The 13,378-nt window shown below is 44.9% G+C and overlaps 1 protein-coding gene across 1 annotated transcript in view; it reads left to right on the top strand.

Moving 5' to 3' along the window:
* Nucleotides 1-13,378, top strand: part of ERCC6L2 (ERCC excision repair 6 like 2) — a 1,215,137-nt gene that overhangs the window by 61,205 nt on the left and 1,140,554 nt on the right. The window contains exon 4 of the mRNA XM_078675691.1: nucleotides 10,109-10,178. Within this exon, the coding sequence (XP_078531817.1) occupies nucleotides 10,139-10,178 (40 nt within the window). The 5' untranslated portion in view covers nucleotides 10,109-10,138. The remainder of the gene's footprint in view (nucleotides 1-10,108; nucleotides 10,179-13,378) is intronic.

Genomic DNA, 13,378 nt, shown 5'->3' with positions numbered 1-13,378 from the left:
AATGTTGTTGCAGTAAGGATATTGTGCTGCATAACTAAATACTTATAAGGTCCCAAAGGTGAGACCTATTGGCTATTCCAATGCTTGTTACATATGTTATTTTCACAGCAATGTGTATGGATGCTTCTATGTATGTGTAAGAGACTTATGAAAGTTTATTGGGCTAGTAATGTTGGCACCATATGAAGGGATTGAAGTATCACAGCTGCCTCTGGTGCAACCCCCCCTCCCACCTCCCAAGGGAAATAAGGGAGATGCCTGGGAAAAGGTGGGCCTGATGGGAAGGGGTCCCTCTTCAATGACAGGTCCTCACAGTGGTTTACAATAAGGAGGACTTGGCACTTACCTAATATTGTTCTAGGACACTATCACATTTAAAATCAAAGAATTCCCAGACAACATGGCATCTGCTACATCATGCACGACATTCTGGAATGTGCAAGCCCGAAAGTGCAGTTTAATCTCATGTTTTGAGGGAAACGAGGCATTAAGTGGTGTTGCCGAAAGATCATGCCAACCCAATTCAGTTAAAAGCTGTTTGGTGTTAGCTAGCCATGGAACTTTGCTATATCTATCAGAATTAAAAATGTCCTGTAGGACTAAAGCATAATGGACAAGCTCAGGGGCAGTCCATAGCCTTCTCCAATAAAGTCATGGAGGCAATCTCACTTTTCTTTCTATAGGTTTCCTACCCATATCAAAAGTTAGAGGAAGTGCCGGTGTGCTAGATAGAACATTTGCAATGCTCCTTAAAACCTGTGTTCCTTCTTTGTGAGGCCTTAACAATTCGAGAAACTACAGAGCTCTGACCCATATAGGGCAGATCCTCATACATTTGCAGAACTGGATTAACGGTATGGAACCTGTTAATTGTTTCTGCTTAAAAGCCATTTTATTAAGATGTTGCTTCAATGAGATAGTGGAGGATAAGCGCACTCCCAAATAGTCAAATCAATCCACTTTCTTTAGGTGCATACCACTCAATATTAGCCTACCCTTGCAAGACTTATGCTGATAAAAGATATATATTTAGTCTTCACTGCGTTAATAACGAGGCCCTGCGAGCCCCAGAACTCCTCAAAATGATTTAATAGTAACTGCAGTCTGCTGGGGGTTGTGGAGATCAGCAGGGTGTCATCAGCGAAGAGTAGAATTGGGGCCTTAACATCGGCGAGGGGGAGGGGGCATCAGATGGAATCCTCATAAGTTAGCAAACTATGTCCTTTAAATATCATGAAAAAAGTGTTGGGGCAAGAACACAGGCCTGGTGAACACTGTTAGTAAGTGGGATTCGATCTGTGAGCTGGTCTTGCATTCACCAGCGGATTCTGGCATAGTTGGCTTCATGTAAATGAATGAGCAGAGTCAAGAGCTTGGAGGCATGCTCGTGTCACTAAGTGCCTGCCAAAGCTTGGTACAGGGGGGAGCTCAAAAGCTGATTTAAGATCGACAAAGGCAACGTACAAATTCCCCTTGCCAGTCAACACTGTCTTCCAGAAGAGGGCCAGGAACCGGAAACCTGGTTGATGGTAGCAGTCTTCTTACGGAACCCAGCTGGCATGGTGCCAATATGCCTTCCTCCTCAACCCATTGCTTTCTTTTATTTAGCAGCATTCTAGCAAAGGAATTTTGGATGCAGTCTATCTGACTAATTGATCTGTAGTTTGCCAGGGAGCCATTGTCACCCTTTTTTATCAGAATTACCTGTCCAAGAATCGAGGATCAGGGCTCCCTTGGCGATGGAATTAGCAAGGACTAAAATATATTTTGACCAGCTCAGTTTGTCAAGTAGGAATATGTCTGCTGGTATACCATCAGGTCCTGCAGCCCTACCACTAGTAACATCTTCAAGAGCCACTGTTACATCCTTTAGATCTAACATCCAGCTCTCCGTGAAAGAAATGGTTCATGTTGAAGGAGGTGTTCTAGAAACTGCTAAATTTCCACCAGAGTACTTGGAAGAGAAATAGAGAAACCAATCTGATGAAAATATTAGTTTGAAGGCGATAGAGCTGTGCCATTAGTGCCCCAAACCTAGGACCAAAGCCTAGATGGATCATTAGCAGAGCAGGCTGCTTTAAGATCCTGCCATAGTTGTTTGTCTCATTCCTTCTTGGCTGGGACCATACTTGTTTTATAGGCCTTTCTGGCCCTATGAATTTGGTCACTATCCTCAGTTTGATTGCCAGTGCTAGGGTATTACGACTTTGTCTGCAGTCTTATTAAACCAAGTGGTAGTTTTGATGCTGTGTTCTCTTTTGTGAGACACTGGGACAGTAAGATAAGACAAATCTTTAAAAAAATCAATGGTGAAAAGATGTAACATAAGACTCCGAGGAACAATTATTCATCTTGACTAATGTCAATTAAAGATCGTGGCTTATTACAGATAAGAGTTCTTGTTTGAGGACTACGTGGCGCCATTTGAGGCAGTCCGTATCATTGTTGGGTGTGACATCCCTGGTGATGGAAGGTAGGTGGAGATCACTGGAGTGAGCATTACAGAAAGTCGACTTGGTGTGGCTAAGAGGATTGTGATCACTTTCCAGATGTTCCTCAATAACCATGTCCCCAACCAATGACCAGAGCCTAAGGTCCACTAAGAATTTAATAAATGCGGCTCGTATGGTGCAGTCGGTTGTAGTTTGGGCCTCCATAGCTTCTAATTTAGTTCGTCCGTTAGCTGCTTTAACCCCCAACTCTGTAGAAAGAGCCTTCAGCTGCAATGTAGCTTGGGTCCAACTTTTGATGGGTGCTACGTCCAGTGAAGGAATCGCCCACCTCTCATCTTCCTCATCAGTTAACCCAAAGTAATTCTGGTGCAGGTCCTCAAAAATGGTATTGAAGTCAACTGAGAAGATAAGGCGAGATTGGGTCTGGCTTCTATCAAAATAATCCTCAAGGAATTGAATAGTTTTAGAAGATTTACCTCCTTGGCAGCTCTAGCATAGATGTTGAAAATATCTACCCTAGCAGACTTATCAGGTATGATACTATTGACTAGAATATCTGGGCAATCGATGCTCAGTTGACGAATTTTACAACTTATAGTGACTTTCAGCCATATTGTTAATTCCCCAGATGGTCTCCCCACGTGGTTAGAAATTACTGAAACATGAAAATGTAAGTATCCAGTTTTAAAGATTGGTTCAATACTACAGGTTTCTTGGAGTATACAGATATCAAAGTTTTCCATGTACTTGCACCAGATTAAGATTGATATTTTAGACTTGAAGCCTGCCGCATCCCAGGAGATGACTCTAATGAATGAGTGGTCTGGCACTCTTGTTCTCGTGGCAGATGGGGTAGCCTGTGATCTCAGTGGCATTCTAAGATTAGCTGGCATGTTATTTGTTGGCGGGGACGGTATTTGTGAAGGCTGGATGTTAAGCAAATATCTAGCCGTAGTATAATTAGTCGCGACATGGCATGTAAGTAATTGGCATGGACTTTGATGTGACCAGGATCTTAGGTCAAAGGTCACCAGATTGTCAACGAGATCCCTGCTTCTTAAAAGTAGCTCTATGCTGTTGGAATTTTGATACCTAGATATGTGTTCGTCCCACAAAGGATGTCGTCTCAAATGATTGAATGGCATCTTTTGGTGTGCCGAAACCAGTGGGTTGCTTTGTTTGTCAGCGAGTTCTCAACTTCAAACCTCTCATAAGAAAAGGTTTCGAAACATTAACCATAAAAATGGAACATAGAATGGGGAGACATTTACCACTGAAATTTGAGCCAGTCATGTTCCTAAGAGCGTAAATTGCCCTGAGTGACTGAGCTTTCAAAGCTGATGCCTTAGATTGCAAAATAGGTCCTGGAAATCTCAACAGCTTTTTTGATGCAATGGAATGGAATGGAATGGAATGAGGATTTGTAAAGCGCGTTGGCTACCCAGGGGCGTCCCAGCGCTGATAGGAGCTTGAGCTGAGTCTGAGAGGCTGAAATAGGAGAGGTTAGGTGAAGTTTTAAGCTGAAGTTTTGCTGAATAGCCAGGTTTTAAGAGTCTTGCGGAAGGTGAGGAGGTTGGGTTCAGATCTAATATGGAAAGGGAGGGGGTTCCAGATCCTGGCTAAGTTGTAGGAGAGCGAGCGGCCTCCACATCTGGCCATCTTAATGCGTGGTACTGAGGCGAGGTGGGAGGTCGCGGATCTGAGGGAACGGGTGGGCTGGTAGGCTTTCACGAGGGGGAAATTGATGGAGGGGCCTGTTCCCCAGAAAGAGCGATGTGCAATGCACATGCTCTTAAATTCGATTCTGGACCTCACCGGGAGCCAGTGAAGATCTTTCAGTCTAGCTCTTACTGAGGTACGGCGAGGGATACCCAGGAGAATTCTTGCCGCACAGTTTTGGATAACCTGGAGTTTGTTGAGTGTGGATTGAGGTGCCCCAAGATATAGGGCATTTCCACAGTCGAGGCGGGAGAGGATCAATCCTTGAACCATAATTCGTCTCGAATGGGGTGGGAGGAGAGGGAGGATTTTACGAAGCAGTCTCATCAGTCCGAAACAAGTAGCAGCAAGCTTGGTGGCCTGATGGTTGAAGGAAAGAGTGTGGTCAAGCCAGATGCCTAGGCTCTTGATTTGCTCCTTGGGTTGCGGGGGACTCCCTAAACAGGGAGGCCAGATAGGGTCAATGGTTTTTGCGATGTTGTTTCCAAGGAGCATTATGTCTGTTTTGTCCCCGTTAAGTTTAAGACAAGAGCCAGACATCCAGATAGCAACTGCTTCCAGGCACTTGTGTAAATCGTAATGAGAGTTCAGGGGGGGGTCCAGTGCTACCACTAGCTGCGTGTCGTCCGCATAAGTGACGATCTTTACACCAAATGGGCGGACGACATCAGCTAGGGGGCGTAGGTAGACATTAAAAAGGGTAGGGCTCAGGGAAGATGCCTGAGGCACTCCACAATTAAGGGGTCTACTAGCAGAGGGGAAATCCTTCTCAAACACCCTGAAGGATCTGTCCGCCAGAAAAGATCTTATCCAGCTGAGTGCAGTCCCTGACAGTCCAATTCCTCCAAGACGGTGAAGCAGAGTGTTATGATTGACAGTGTCGAAGGCGGCACTTAGGTCGAGTAGGACGATGGCCGTGGATCCCCCATCGTCAAAGATCCTCCTTGCCTCCTCCGTCACTGCAATCAGTGCAGTCTCCGTTCCATGGCGGGGCCTGAAGCCGGTCTGGGATAGATCTAGTATGTTATTGACTTCCAAGAAGTCAGTGAGAACGGAGTTGACATGCTTCTCGAGAAGTTTACTGAGCCATGGTAGGAGGGAGATGGGACGGTAGTTGGCGGGGTTGGATTGGTCAAGACTGGGTTTTTTTAATAGAGCTTTGACCATTGCTCTTTTCCATAGAGGAGGGACAATACCAGTATGGAGTGAGGAATTGAGCAGGTCTAGGATGGTGGGCGAGATCTGATGGGTGATCTGGGTGAGAGTACTGGGAGGAGCTGGGTCGGTAGGTGATCCAGATTTAACCTGTCCCATAAGTTTCTCAAGTTTAGTAAGTTCTAAAGGGGGAAAACTATTAAGAGCGTAAGGAGGGACTGTTATGCAGTCTGTGTTGACAGAGTCTGTGGGCAGAGTGACAGGGTGGGGGAACGAAGAGTTGATGGTTTCTATTTTCTGGTAAAAAAACTCATCTATTTCCTCACAATGGGTCTGAGTATTGTTGTGATGCTTTGGTGCCTCTGGAAGTTGCAAAAGGGTTTTGGCTATTCGATAGATCTCCTTAGGTTTGGACGCTGCGTTCTCAATCTTGTGTTCGAAGTATTTAGCCTAAGCTAGATGAATGTCCGTTTTGTAGATTTTGATTGCTGTTCTATAGCTCGACTTATCTGATGGGAGGTAGCTGAGGCGCCATTTCCTCTCCAGTCGTTTGCATACACGTTTGGCCTCTCGTAGTTCATTCGTGTACCACGGGGCCGTGGGGTTGCCCCGCTTGGGATGGGTGTTTTTAGTGGTAATACTGTATCTAGGGAGCTGGTGATCCACATGTTGTAGTTATCATTATCTTGAGTGGGGCAAGATGTGTTAGTGGGTATGGTACCTTGTAGGAGATCTTCCCACTCAGCTGGGTGGAGCTTAGACCAGTTACGTGATCGTTGCGTCATCAGGGGTTTGGTGGGGAGGTGAGGGGGCAGGGTCCAGTTGAACGGGATAAGGAAGTGATCAGACCAAGGAAGGGAAGAAGGGTTTCCCATGTGAAGGTTTTTACAGTTACTGAAGACAGGGTCTAAAAGATGTCCTTTTGAATGGGTGGGCCCAGTGACACGTTGGCGCAGTTCGAGGGCGCTTAGGCTTGAGGATAATTCTCTTGCTATGGGGTTATTTGAGTCATCTAGGTGGATGTTAAGGTCACCCAGAATTGTGAAATTAGCAGTGCTGACTGCAAGACTTGCCGTTATCGAGGCAAGGTCTGAAAGAAACTGCCTTTGTGGTCCAGGCGGACGGTATATAAACATACCCGAAAAGGTATGTGTGGCGCTGAATTTTATAAAAAAAAGGAAGACATTCGCAGTCTGGGAAATTTACGGGGGTACTGGTGACGACATAATCGGATTTGTAAATTATAGCTAGACCACCGCCAATGCCTTTTTTGCGGTAAAGGTGGAGTGTTTGATAGCCAGGTGGAAGTGCTTGCACTAGGTCAGGTTCGGAGTGTTCCTGTAACCATGTCTCTGTGGCGAAAAAGACGTCTGGGCGTCTCTCCTCCAATAATAGAGAGATTTCCATGGAGTGTTTAGGAAGTGAACGGCAGTTGAGCAACATCATAGAGTATGAAGTGGATTTCTTTGTAACATGAGAGAAACAAAAAACGCACTGATTACAGGCGGAATGTTGGGTTAAGGGGTCCCATGTGTGTAGACAGGAGGGCCCAACTGTATGATTTAGTTGGTGAAGGAACAGCGAGTGATAGGTAATGGTTTTGCATGATGTCTGAGCAGGGGGGGTGGCCCCTGGCCCCGGTCGGTCGCGGACTGGCGCAGACGGGCTTGCCTTAGGCGCGCCTTCGGCGCGCAAACGTCGCGCCCGCTGCGCGACCGGGGGATGCACATGATTTATACTGTTCCAATGATTAGAGAACCGTGGGGGCGTGGCCTAAAAAGGGGGCGTAGCCTCTGCTCGCGGCGAGAGGGCGCGAAGGGTGTTGTCAATAGCGTGCTGTGTCAGCGCTGGCTCCGCTGCATCTAACAGCTAAGTTTTAAAAGAAGTAAGTGCTTTTAAAAGAGGAAATACACAAGTAATTCTGTGACAGTAAAGTTTTAAAAAAGGGTGCTTCGCTCCCGGCTTCCGCCTCAGGAGTGCAGTTCAATGCTTCTACTTGGCGCCTGTGAATCGGCGTCTAAAGTAGGAGTCGGCAGGGGGCGTGGCCTAAAAAGGGGGCGTGGCCTCTGCTCGCGGCGAGAGGGCGCAAAGGGTGTTGTCAATAGCGTGCTGTGTCAGCGCTGGCTCCACTGCATCTAACTGCTAAGTTTTAAAAGAAGTAAGTGCTTTTAAAAGAGGAAATACACAAGTAATTCAGTGACAGTAAAGTTTTAAAAAAGGGTGCTTCACTCCCGGCTTCCGCCTCAGGAGTGCAGTTCAATGCTTCTCGAATAGGCTCGAACCACTTGGGTCCCCGGCAGGCCGTGGTTATGGGAAGCACAGGCAACCGGGGCTGCGGATAAATTGGAGAGAGTCAACCCTGTATCTGTTGTACATTCAGAAGGATATTGAGCATAATGTTTCTGGATGCTGACGTCCTCATGCAGAAATCTGTTGTGCAGTAAAAAGTTCACTTTCCCACCAACCAATTTTTTTCCCCAACCCTGAAGACTTTTTACTTCTGCCCTTGTCAGGAGTACATTTCCAACCTTTCTCTATATGGGAAAATATTAGAGACAACCTGATGAAAACCCATAAAACATGCAAGTTAGTATGTTTGCAAAGACTCAAAAGGGCATACCAACCATGGGGAACTATTGCTTAAGCTAACTCCAGCCCCAGTATGTAGATCTGTGCAAAGGTGGCAAAACAAGGGAATTGCTAGTATTCAAACTCTGCTATGGTATGAGCTCTGGCATAATCAGAGAAGCTATTATCAGAGCTGGTATATAATGAGATTGCTGCCATAATTTTTTGCGACACTACATGTTACCAAAGTGACAGTTGGATTTTGTTACAGGACAAGTAGTTTTATTATGTAATCTGTCCCATGGACAAGTAGATATTTTAATAAATTCCACACTCCTGCAAATACGGAATTCCAAGGCATCTATATTTGTTGCTTGGACTTTTGTGAACCACCAGAACTTGCTTGCAACTCAGAGTTTCGGTAAAACTGCTCTAAGCACACATTCTGAAAACTGTAATCAGATTGTCCTGGTCATCCAAATACTTAAAGAAAGTCATTGCGAATACCCTGACTAGCAATGATGTAAAAATCTTATTTTTATGTCTTGCCTACATAGCGCATGCGCTGTGCTGCGAGACATACATTTTACAATTCAGTGGGCTTACAAGCCGCCCATAGTATACCATTAGTTCTTTTAGTTGTCACTCTCATTTGCAATCTTTCAGTTGCTTCATTCCCATAGGCTTCCCTTCCTTTCTTATGTTATCTCCTTCCTGGGGCATGGGCCAAGTACATGTCTTCTTCCTGGTCTTTATTCTTGCTTGTGTTTTTGCAATGAACTATTATTTTTAATTTTGTAAGTGTTTCAGTATTATTCCTGGACATGCAATGTGCTTTCCTACTTTTCACACAGGCAAATGGCTGCTTATTTGTTACATTCACACTATCTGCAGTCTATATTGACGCTTTACTTACAATCACAATTGTGCAACTCTACACAACTCTACGCTACTCTATGCTACTCCATTCACTCTACTGTAAGCCTCTCCACTTTGCTCTATGCCACTCCACTCCACTCTAGACCACTCAACTTCCCTCCACTCTACTCTATGCCTCTCTACTCTACGCCTCTACTCCTCTTCACTGTGCTCTACTCCACACAATACCACTATACTCTGCGTCACTCTATGCCACTGTATTCTACTCCACGCCACACCACACCACTCCCATCTATGATACTCTACTTTGGGCCACTCCACACATTGCCACTCTACACCACTCCACTTCACTCTCCTCCACTCTACTGTGTGCCACTCTACATTACTCTACGTTATGCCACATTGCTCTGCTCCACCAACTCCATGCTACCCTAGGCCAACTCCACTCTACACCTCTCCACTCCTCTAATGCCCCTCCACTCCATGCCAAGCCAGTCCACATAATGCCACTCTTTGGCACTCTACTCTGTGCCACTCCATGCCACTCTGCTCCATGCTACTCTATTGTGTGCCACTAAACTCCACTCTAAGCCCCTCTACTCCACTCTACGCTATGGCACTCTACTCTTCTCCTCCCCACTCTATGCCACACCCCTCGACTCCACGCCACGGCACTCTACTTCACCCCGCTCTGTGCTACTCTACTCTATGCCATTCTCCTCTATGCCGTTCTAATCCACTGTACGCCACTCCACTGTATGCCAGCCATTCTGCGCAAGCTACTCTACTCAACGCCACTCAACTCACCTCGATGCCTTTGTACGCCACTCTTCTCCACCCTTCTATATGCCACTTTACTCTACGCCACTAACATTTAGCCATCCTGAGCAGCAGCCACGCTGCTGTACAACATGGCTAAAAGACATTTTCAAAGCCAATAGTGCTCACAGAGGCGAGAGCTTTTGGCTTTGCGCGTACTTGTTTTATTAAGTGCACTTGGTATGCTTTTTCTTCCTCAGCAAACAGTGCCTGGTACCGGGGTGGATTCAAAAGAGCAGATAAGCAGGAGTGTGAATTGCTTATGTAAGTAAATCTGAAAACTGAAATAAACTATGCAGCTACTTCTGCAGCTCCGGAAGTAGCACAAACTTGGCAAAGGAAGAGGACCTAGTGGACTTTTTTTCAATTGTGGTTTTCTTCTTGCATTCCTTTCTATTTTCATTTTAGTAAGACAGTATGTACAGCTGACGAACCACAAGAGTGAAATTTGCATGATAAAAGTGTTTATTTTTAGTTTTAAATATTTATGCGTGTATCTGTTTTATTTCCTCCAGATTATCAGCGCCATGAGACGGAAGATCTAAATGGATATCGCTAAACCAAACTGCAATGACCAACAAGCAGGCAAGTGCTAAGCATGCATTAGCTGTGGGGGAACAGGTGGTGGTCTTTTTGTTTTACATTAGCACTTTTTTGTCAAGCATTGTGTTTTCTCGGAGTTGGGGTAGAGAAGTGTGCAACACCGTTACATGTAATCATTAAATTTAGCAGCCTTGCTTCTTAAAAACAAATTATCCCTCATACTGCACTGCATTATCTTGTAGCACTCATAAAGTGCTTTATAATTCTCATGAAACCATCTGATTAAATACGCGCAACCTTGATTGTTTACGTAAGGAAGGTGTTTGGTCACAGTGCAAGAGCAAACATTTAAAATCTTTTTATTTGCTTGTTAACGTGGCTCCATGGACACCTAATTTTGGCATCCTGTTTGTTACATAGTACAGTGGAGAATAAGTTGACTGAATGGGGATTTGTCAAAAAGCGTTGCAAATGGTTCCAAAGATGACCGAAATAGCCTGGCGAATCACTAGTCTAAACAAGCATTGACGTAGCCAATAGGTCTCGCCTTTGAGACCTTATAAGCCTTATAGCCACACAGACAGGGGTGAAAGAACTGGATTTATATATAAAATTATATATTCAGCCGTTTTTATGTTCTTTCTCTATTGTTACCTTGCCATGAGCGCCAATTACGATGTCACCTCGGCAGCAGTGATTGTGCACAACGATGTTGTCAAGCAGCAGGGAGTGCATGCAGTGACGGCGCCTCCATTGTTCAGCTTGTCTGAGGCAAGGACGAGATTCATTGTAAAGCAGCAGGGAGTGTGCGCCGTGATGTTGCCTCTGTTGTCAAGTTGCCTAGGAGCCAGAAGGTCATCAACATGATCGAGGGGAGCGGGAGCGGGGCATTTACTACTTGAACAGCATGAGGAGGGGAGGGAGGGGCTAAAGGCAACACGAAACAGACACAGGTTGAATATTATGCCCCCGAGTGGTGCGCGTGCGCTGCCAGGAATTTAAGCAATGCAGCTGGCACACTGCTCGCCACTGCTCGCCACTGCTCGCCGCTGCTCGCTCCGAGACCCATAGGCCATGGGAGTGAACGTTCACAGAAAAGGCGGGACATACACCAGGCTTTGGTCATTTGTGTGCTTTCATTTTTGAAAGCCAAACGCAATGTCCAATAAAAGGTGTGGGTGAAATCCGACCCACACAGAGAAGTCTCTTGGAAGTCTGGAGTGATTCCAAGAGGCCCTCTCCTAGAGCAGCGCAAGCGCGCTGCGCTCAACATAAACAAAGCATGAGTGGGCAAAGAAGCTAGCGTGAAGGTAGCCTCCTCGAATATCAGATTTTGAAATGTTGTCTGAAGTAAATGATAAGACCAATGGTGCCAACTGTTAACAACTAAACAAGGAGGGAATGAAAAAACGAACAGAAGACACAGTCAAATAGAATCAAACGGGGCAAAGAAGGCTTGGATGTTTTCTTCAGCAGCAGCTCTTTAATGACTGTAAAACTCACTAAATTTATTGACCAAGATACATGCATAGTTCTAAGACTGCTTATTTATGCATGTGTATTGGCATGCAAGTAGGTATTCTTGCCCAGGATGCATGCTCACTAACTACACACGACTCCTTTGCGCAAAGCAGTGGCAATGCGATTGTTATATCTGTCCAGGGGATAGTCTAGCGTCCACCACCCCGTTTCTATGATCTTTCACCCGATGATCTGCGTGTTGTCATGTATCCAGTTTGTGACGGCATGGTGGTAGTGTCTTTGCTCGTGTTTTATTCAGGCATGCTATGCTTTTCAACTGTGAGACTCTCTGTTGGCCCTTTGAAATAATTAGTTTTACTGCAGACCACTCTTTTACTCTGGCTTTCTGCTTTACCCGGCTTCAGCGTGCTGCTCTTGTACTCTGTAGTGCAGTTTTCCTTCAGCAATCATTGCTTCTGTTTCTTCCCCTTGACATGCAGTCCTAGACAATATTGAATCACCTTACATATGATACGCTCTTAGGTATCTTATCATGGTACTCTCCCTTCTAATAGCTTCCAGCAATGTATGCAGTTTCCATTCCCCATAGCATGAAACATGAAGTTGCATTCTGTCTTTCCCTTATGCTCCAGAGCTTCTTGCCAGCTTCCTATGATTCCCCGTGCCAGAGGCGCAGATTAGTTCTGACAATAGTTTAAACAAAGCAATGAAAGGCAATAAAACTCTATGCCATAAAACTAGGTGTATGCTGTTTACATCAACTGTATGAGTCCACAGCTCCCAGTTATGGCAAAGATAGTTCTTTATTTTCTTGTTCAAATTCTCAATCTGTAGCCAGGCATACAGAAGCAGCCAACGTATTTCGGCTAGACGCAAGGGCTTCTTCATGGCAGTGTTGCAAATAGATGAAACGCAATCAACAAAAATTTCGACGAGTATTTGTAATAACTTTACACCATTTCCACAACCTCAGTTCCAGAGTATCCTTCTGTTTTTTCGCACCTAAAATATCCTCCTAGGTCTAAAGAGCAGTCAGGCCAAATATTCAAATTGAGTACATCCTTGTAATTCTCGGAACAGTCATGAGTCCAACGGGAAAAAAGTGATCCGAGTTCTAACAATCTCCTCGCTAGGTTTGAGCGATATACGGCCCGTCACGTCTCAGTAACGCTATGTTTCGTAGATGAGACGTGACAGGCCGTATATCGCTCGGACCTGGTGCCTCCCTGGTAGGTGACGGTTATTTAAAAAAATAATCTTTTCCCAGTCCTATCTAGAGGTCACGTCCTCCTTTTCCTTTTCCAGCAGGAGGGACCCTTTTTTGGTTATTTTGATTGTATTCTGGAGGACGAGTACATCTCCCTTTAACTCTACCCTCCCTTATTGATGTGATATTGTTTTGTATAAACATGTAGAATAATTATGTTTAAAAAATAAATAAATTAATTTTTATGTACAACAACACTTGAAAACCAGAGTTTATCTAATGCATCTTTAATCTACATATACTTACCTACTTTATGTATCTATATACCTTCCATGTACTTGGATCTTTATGTATTACTTTTCTTCTAAAAAAGCATATAAAGCAATACCCTATTTCTCACCCTATACCTCTCTCAATATATCCTCTACCTCAACTCTCTGACTCATCTCAAACCTCTATCTTCTACTCTTTCCAATGCACTACCCTATTTCTCACCGTATACCTCTATCAATATCTTTAATCTACATATACTTCCTTCCTTAATGCATCGATA

This window comes from Lissotriton helveticus, chromosome 2_1 (genome assembly GCF_964261635.1).
Source record: "Lissotriton helveticus chromosome 2_1, aLisHel1.1, whole genome shotgun sequence".
Taxonomy (NCBI): Eukaryota; Metazoa; Chordata; class Amphibia; order Caudata; family Salamandridae; genus Lissotriton; species Lissotriton helveticus.
The sequence above is the reverse complement of the archived record's forward strand: the minus strand, read 5'-3'. Positions and strand labels throughout refer to the sequence as shown.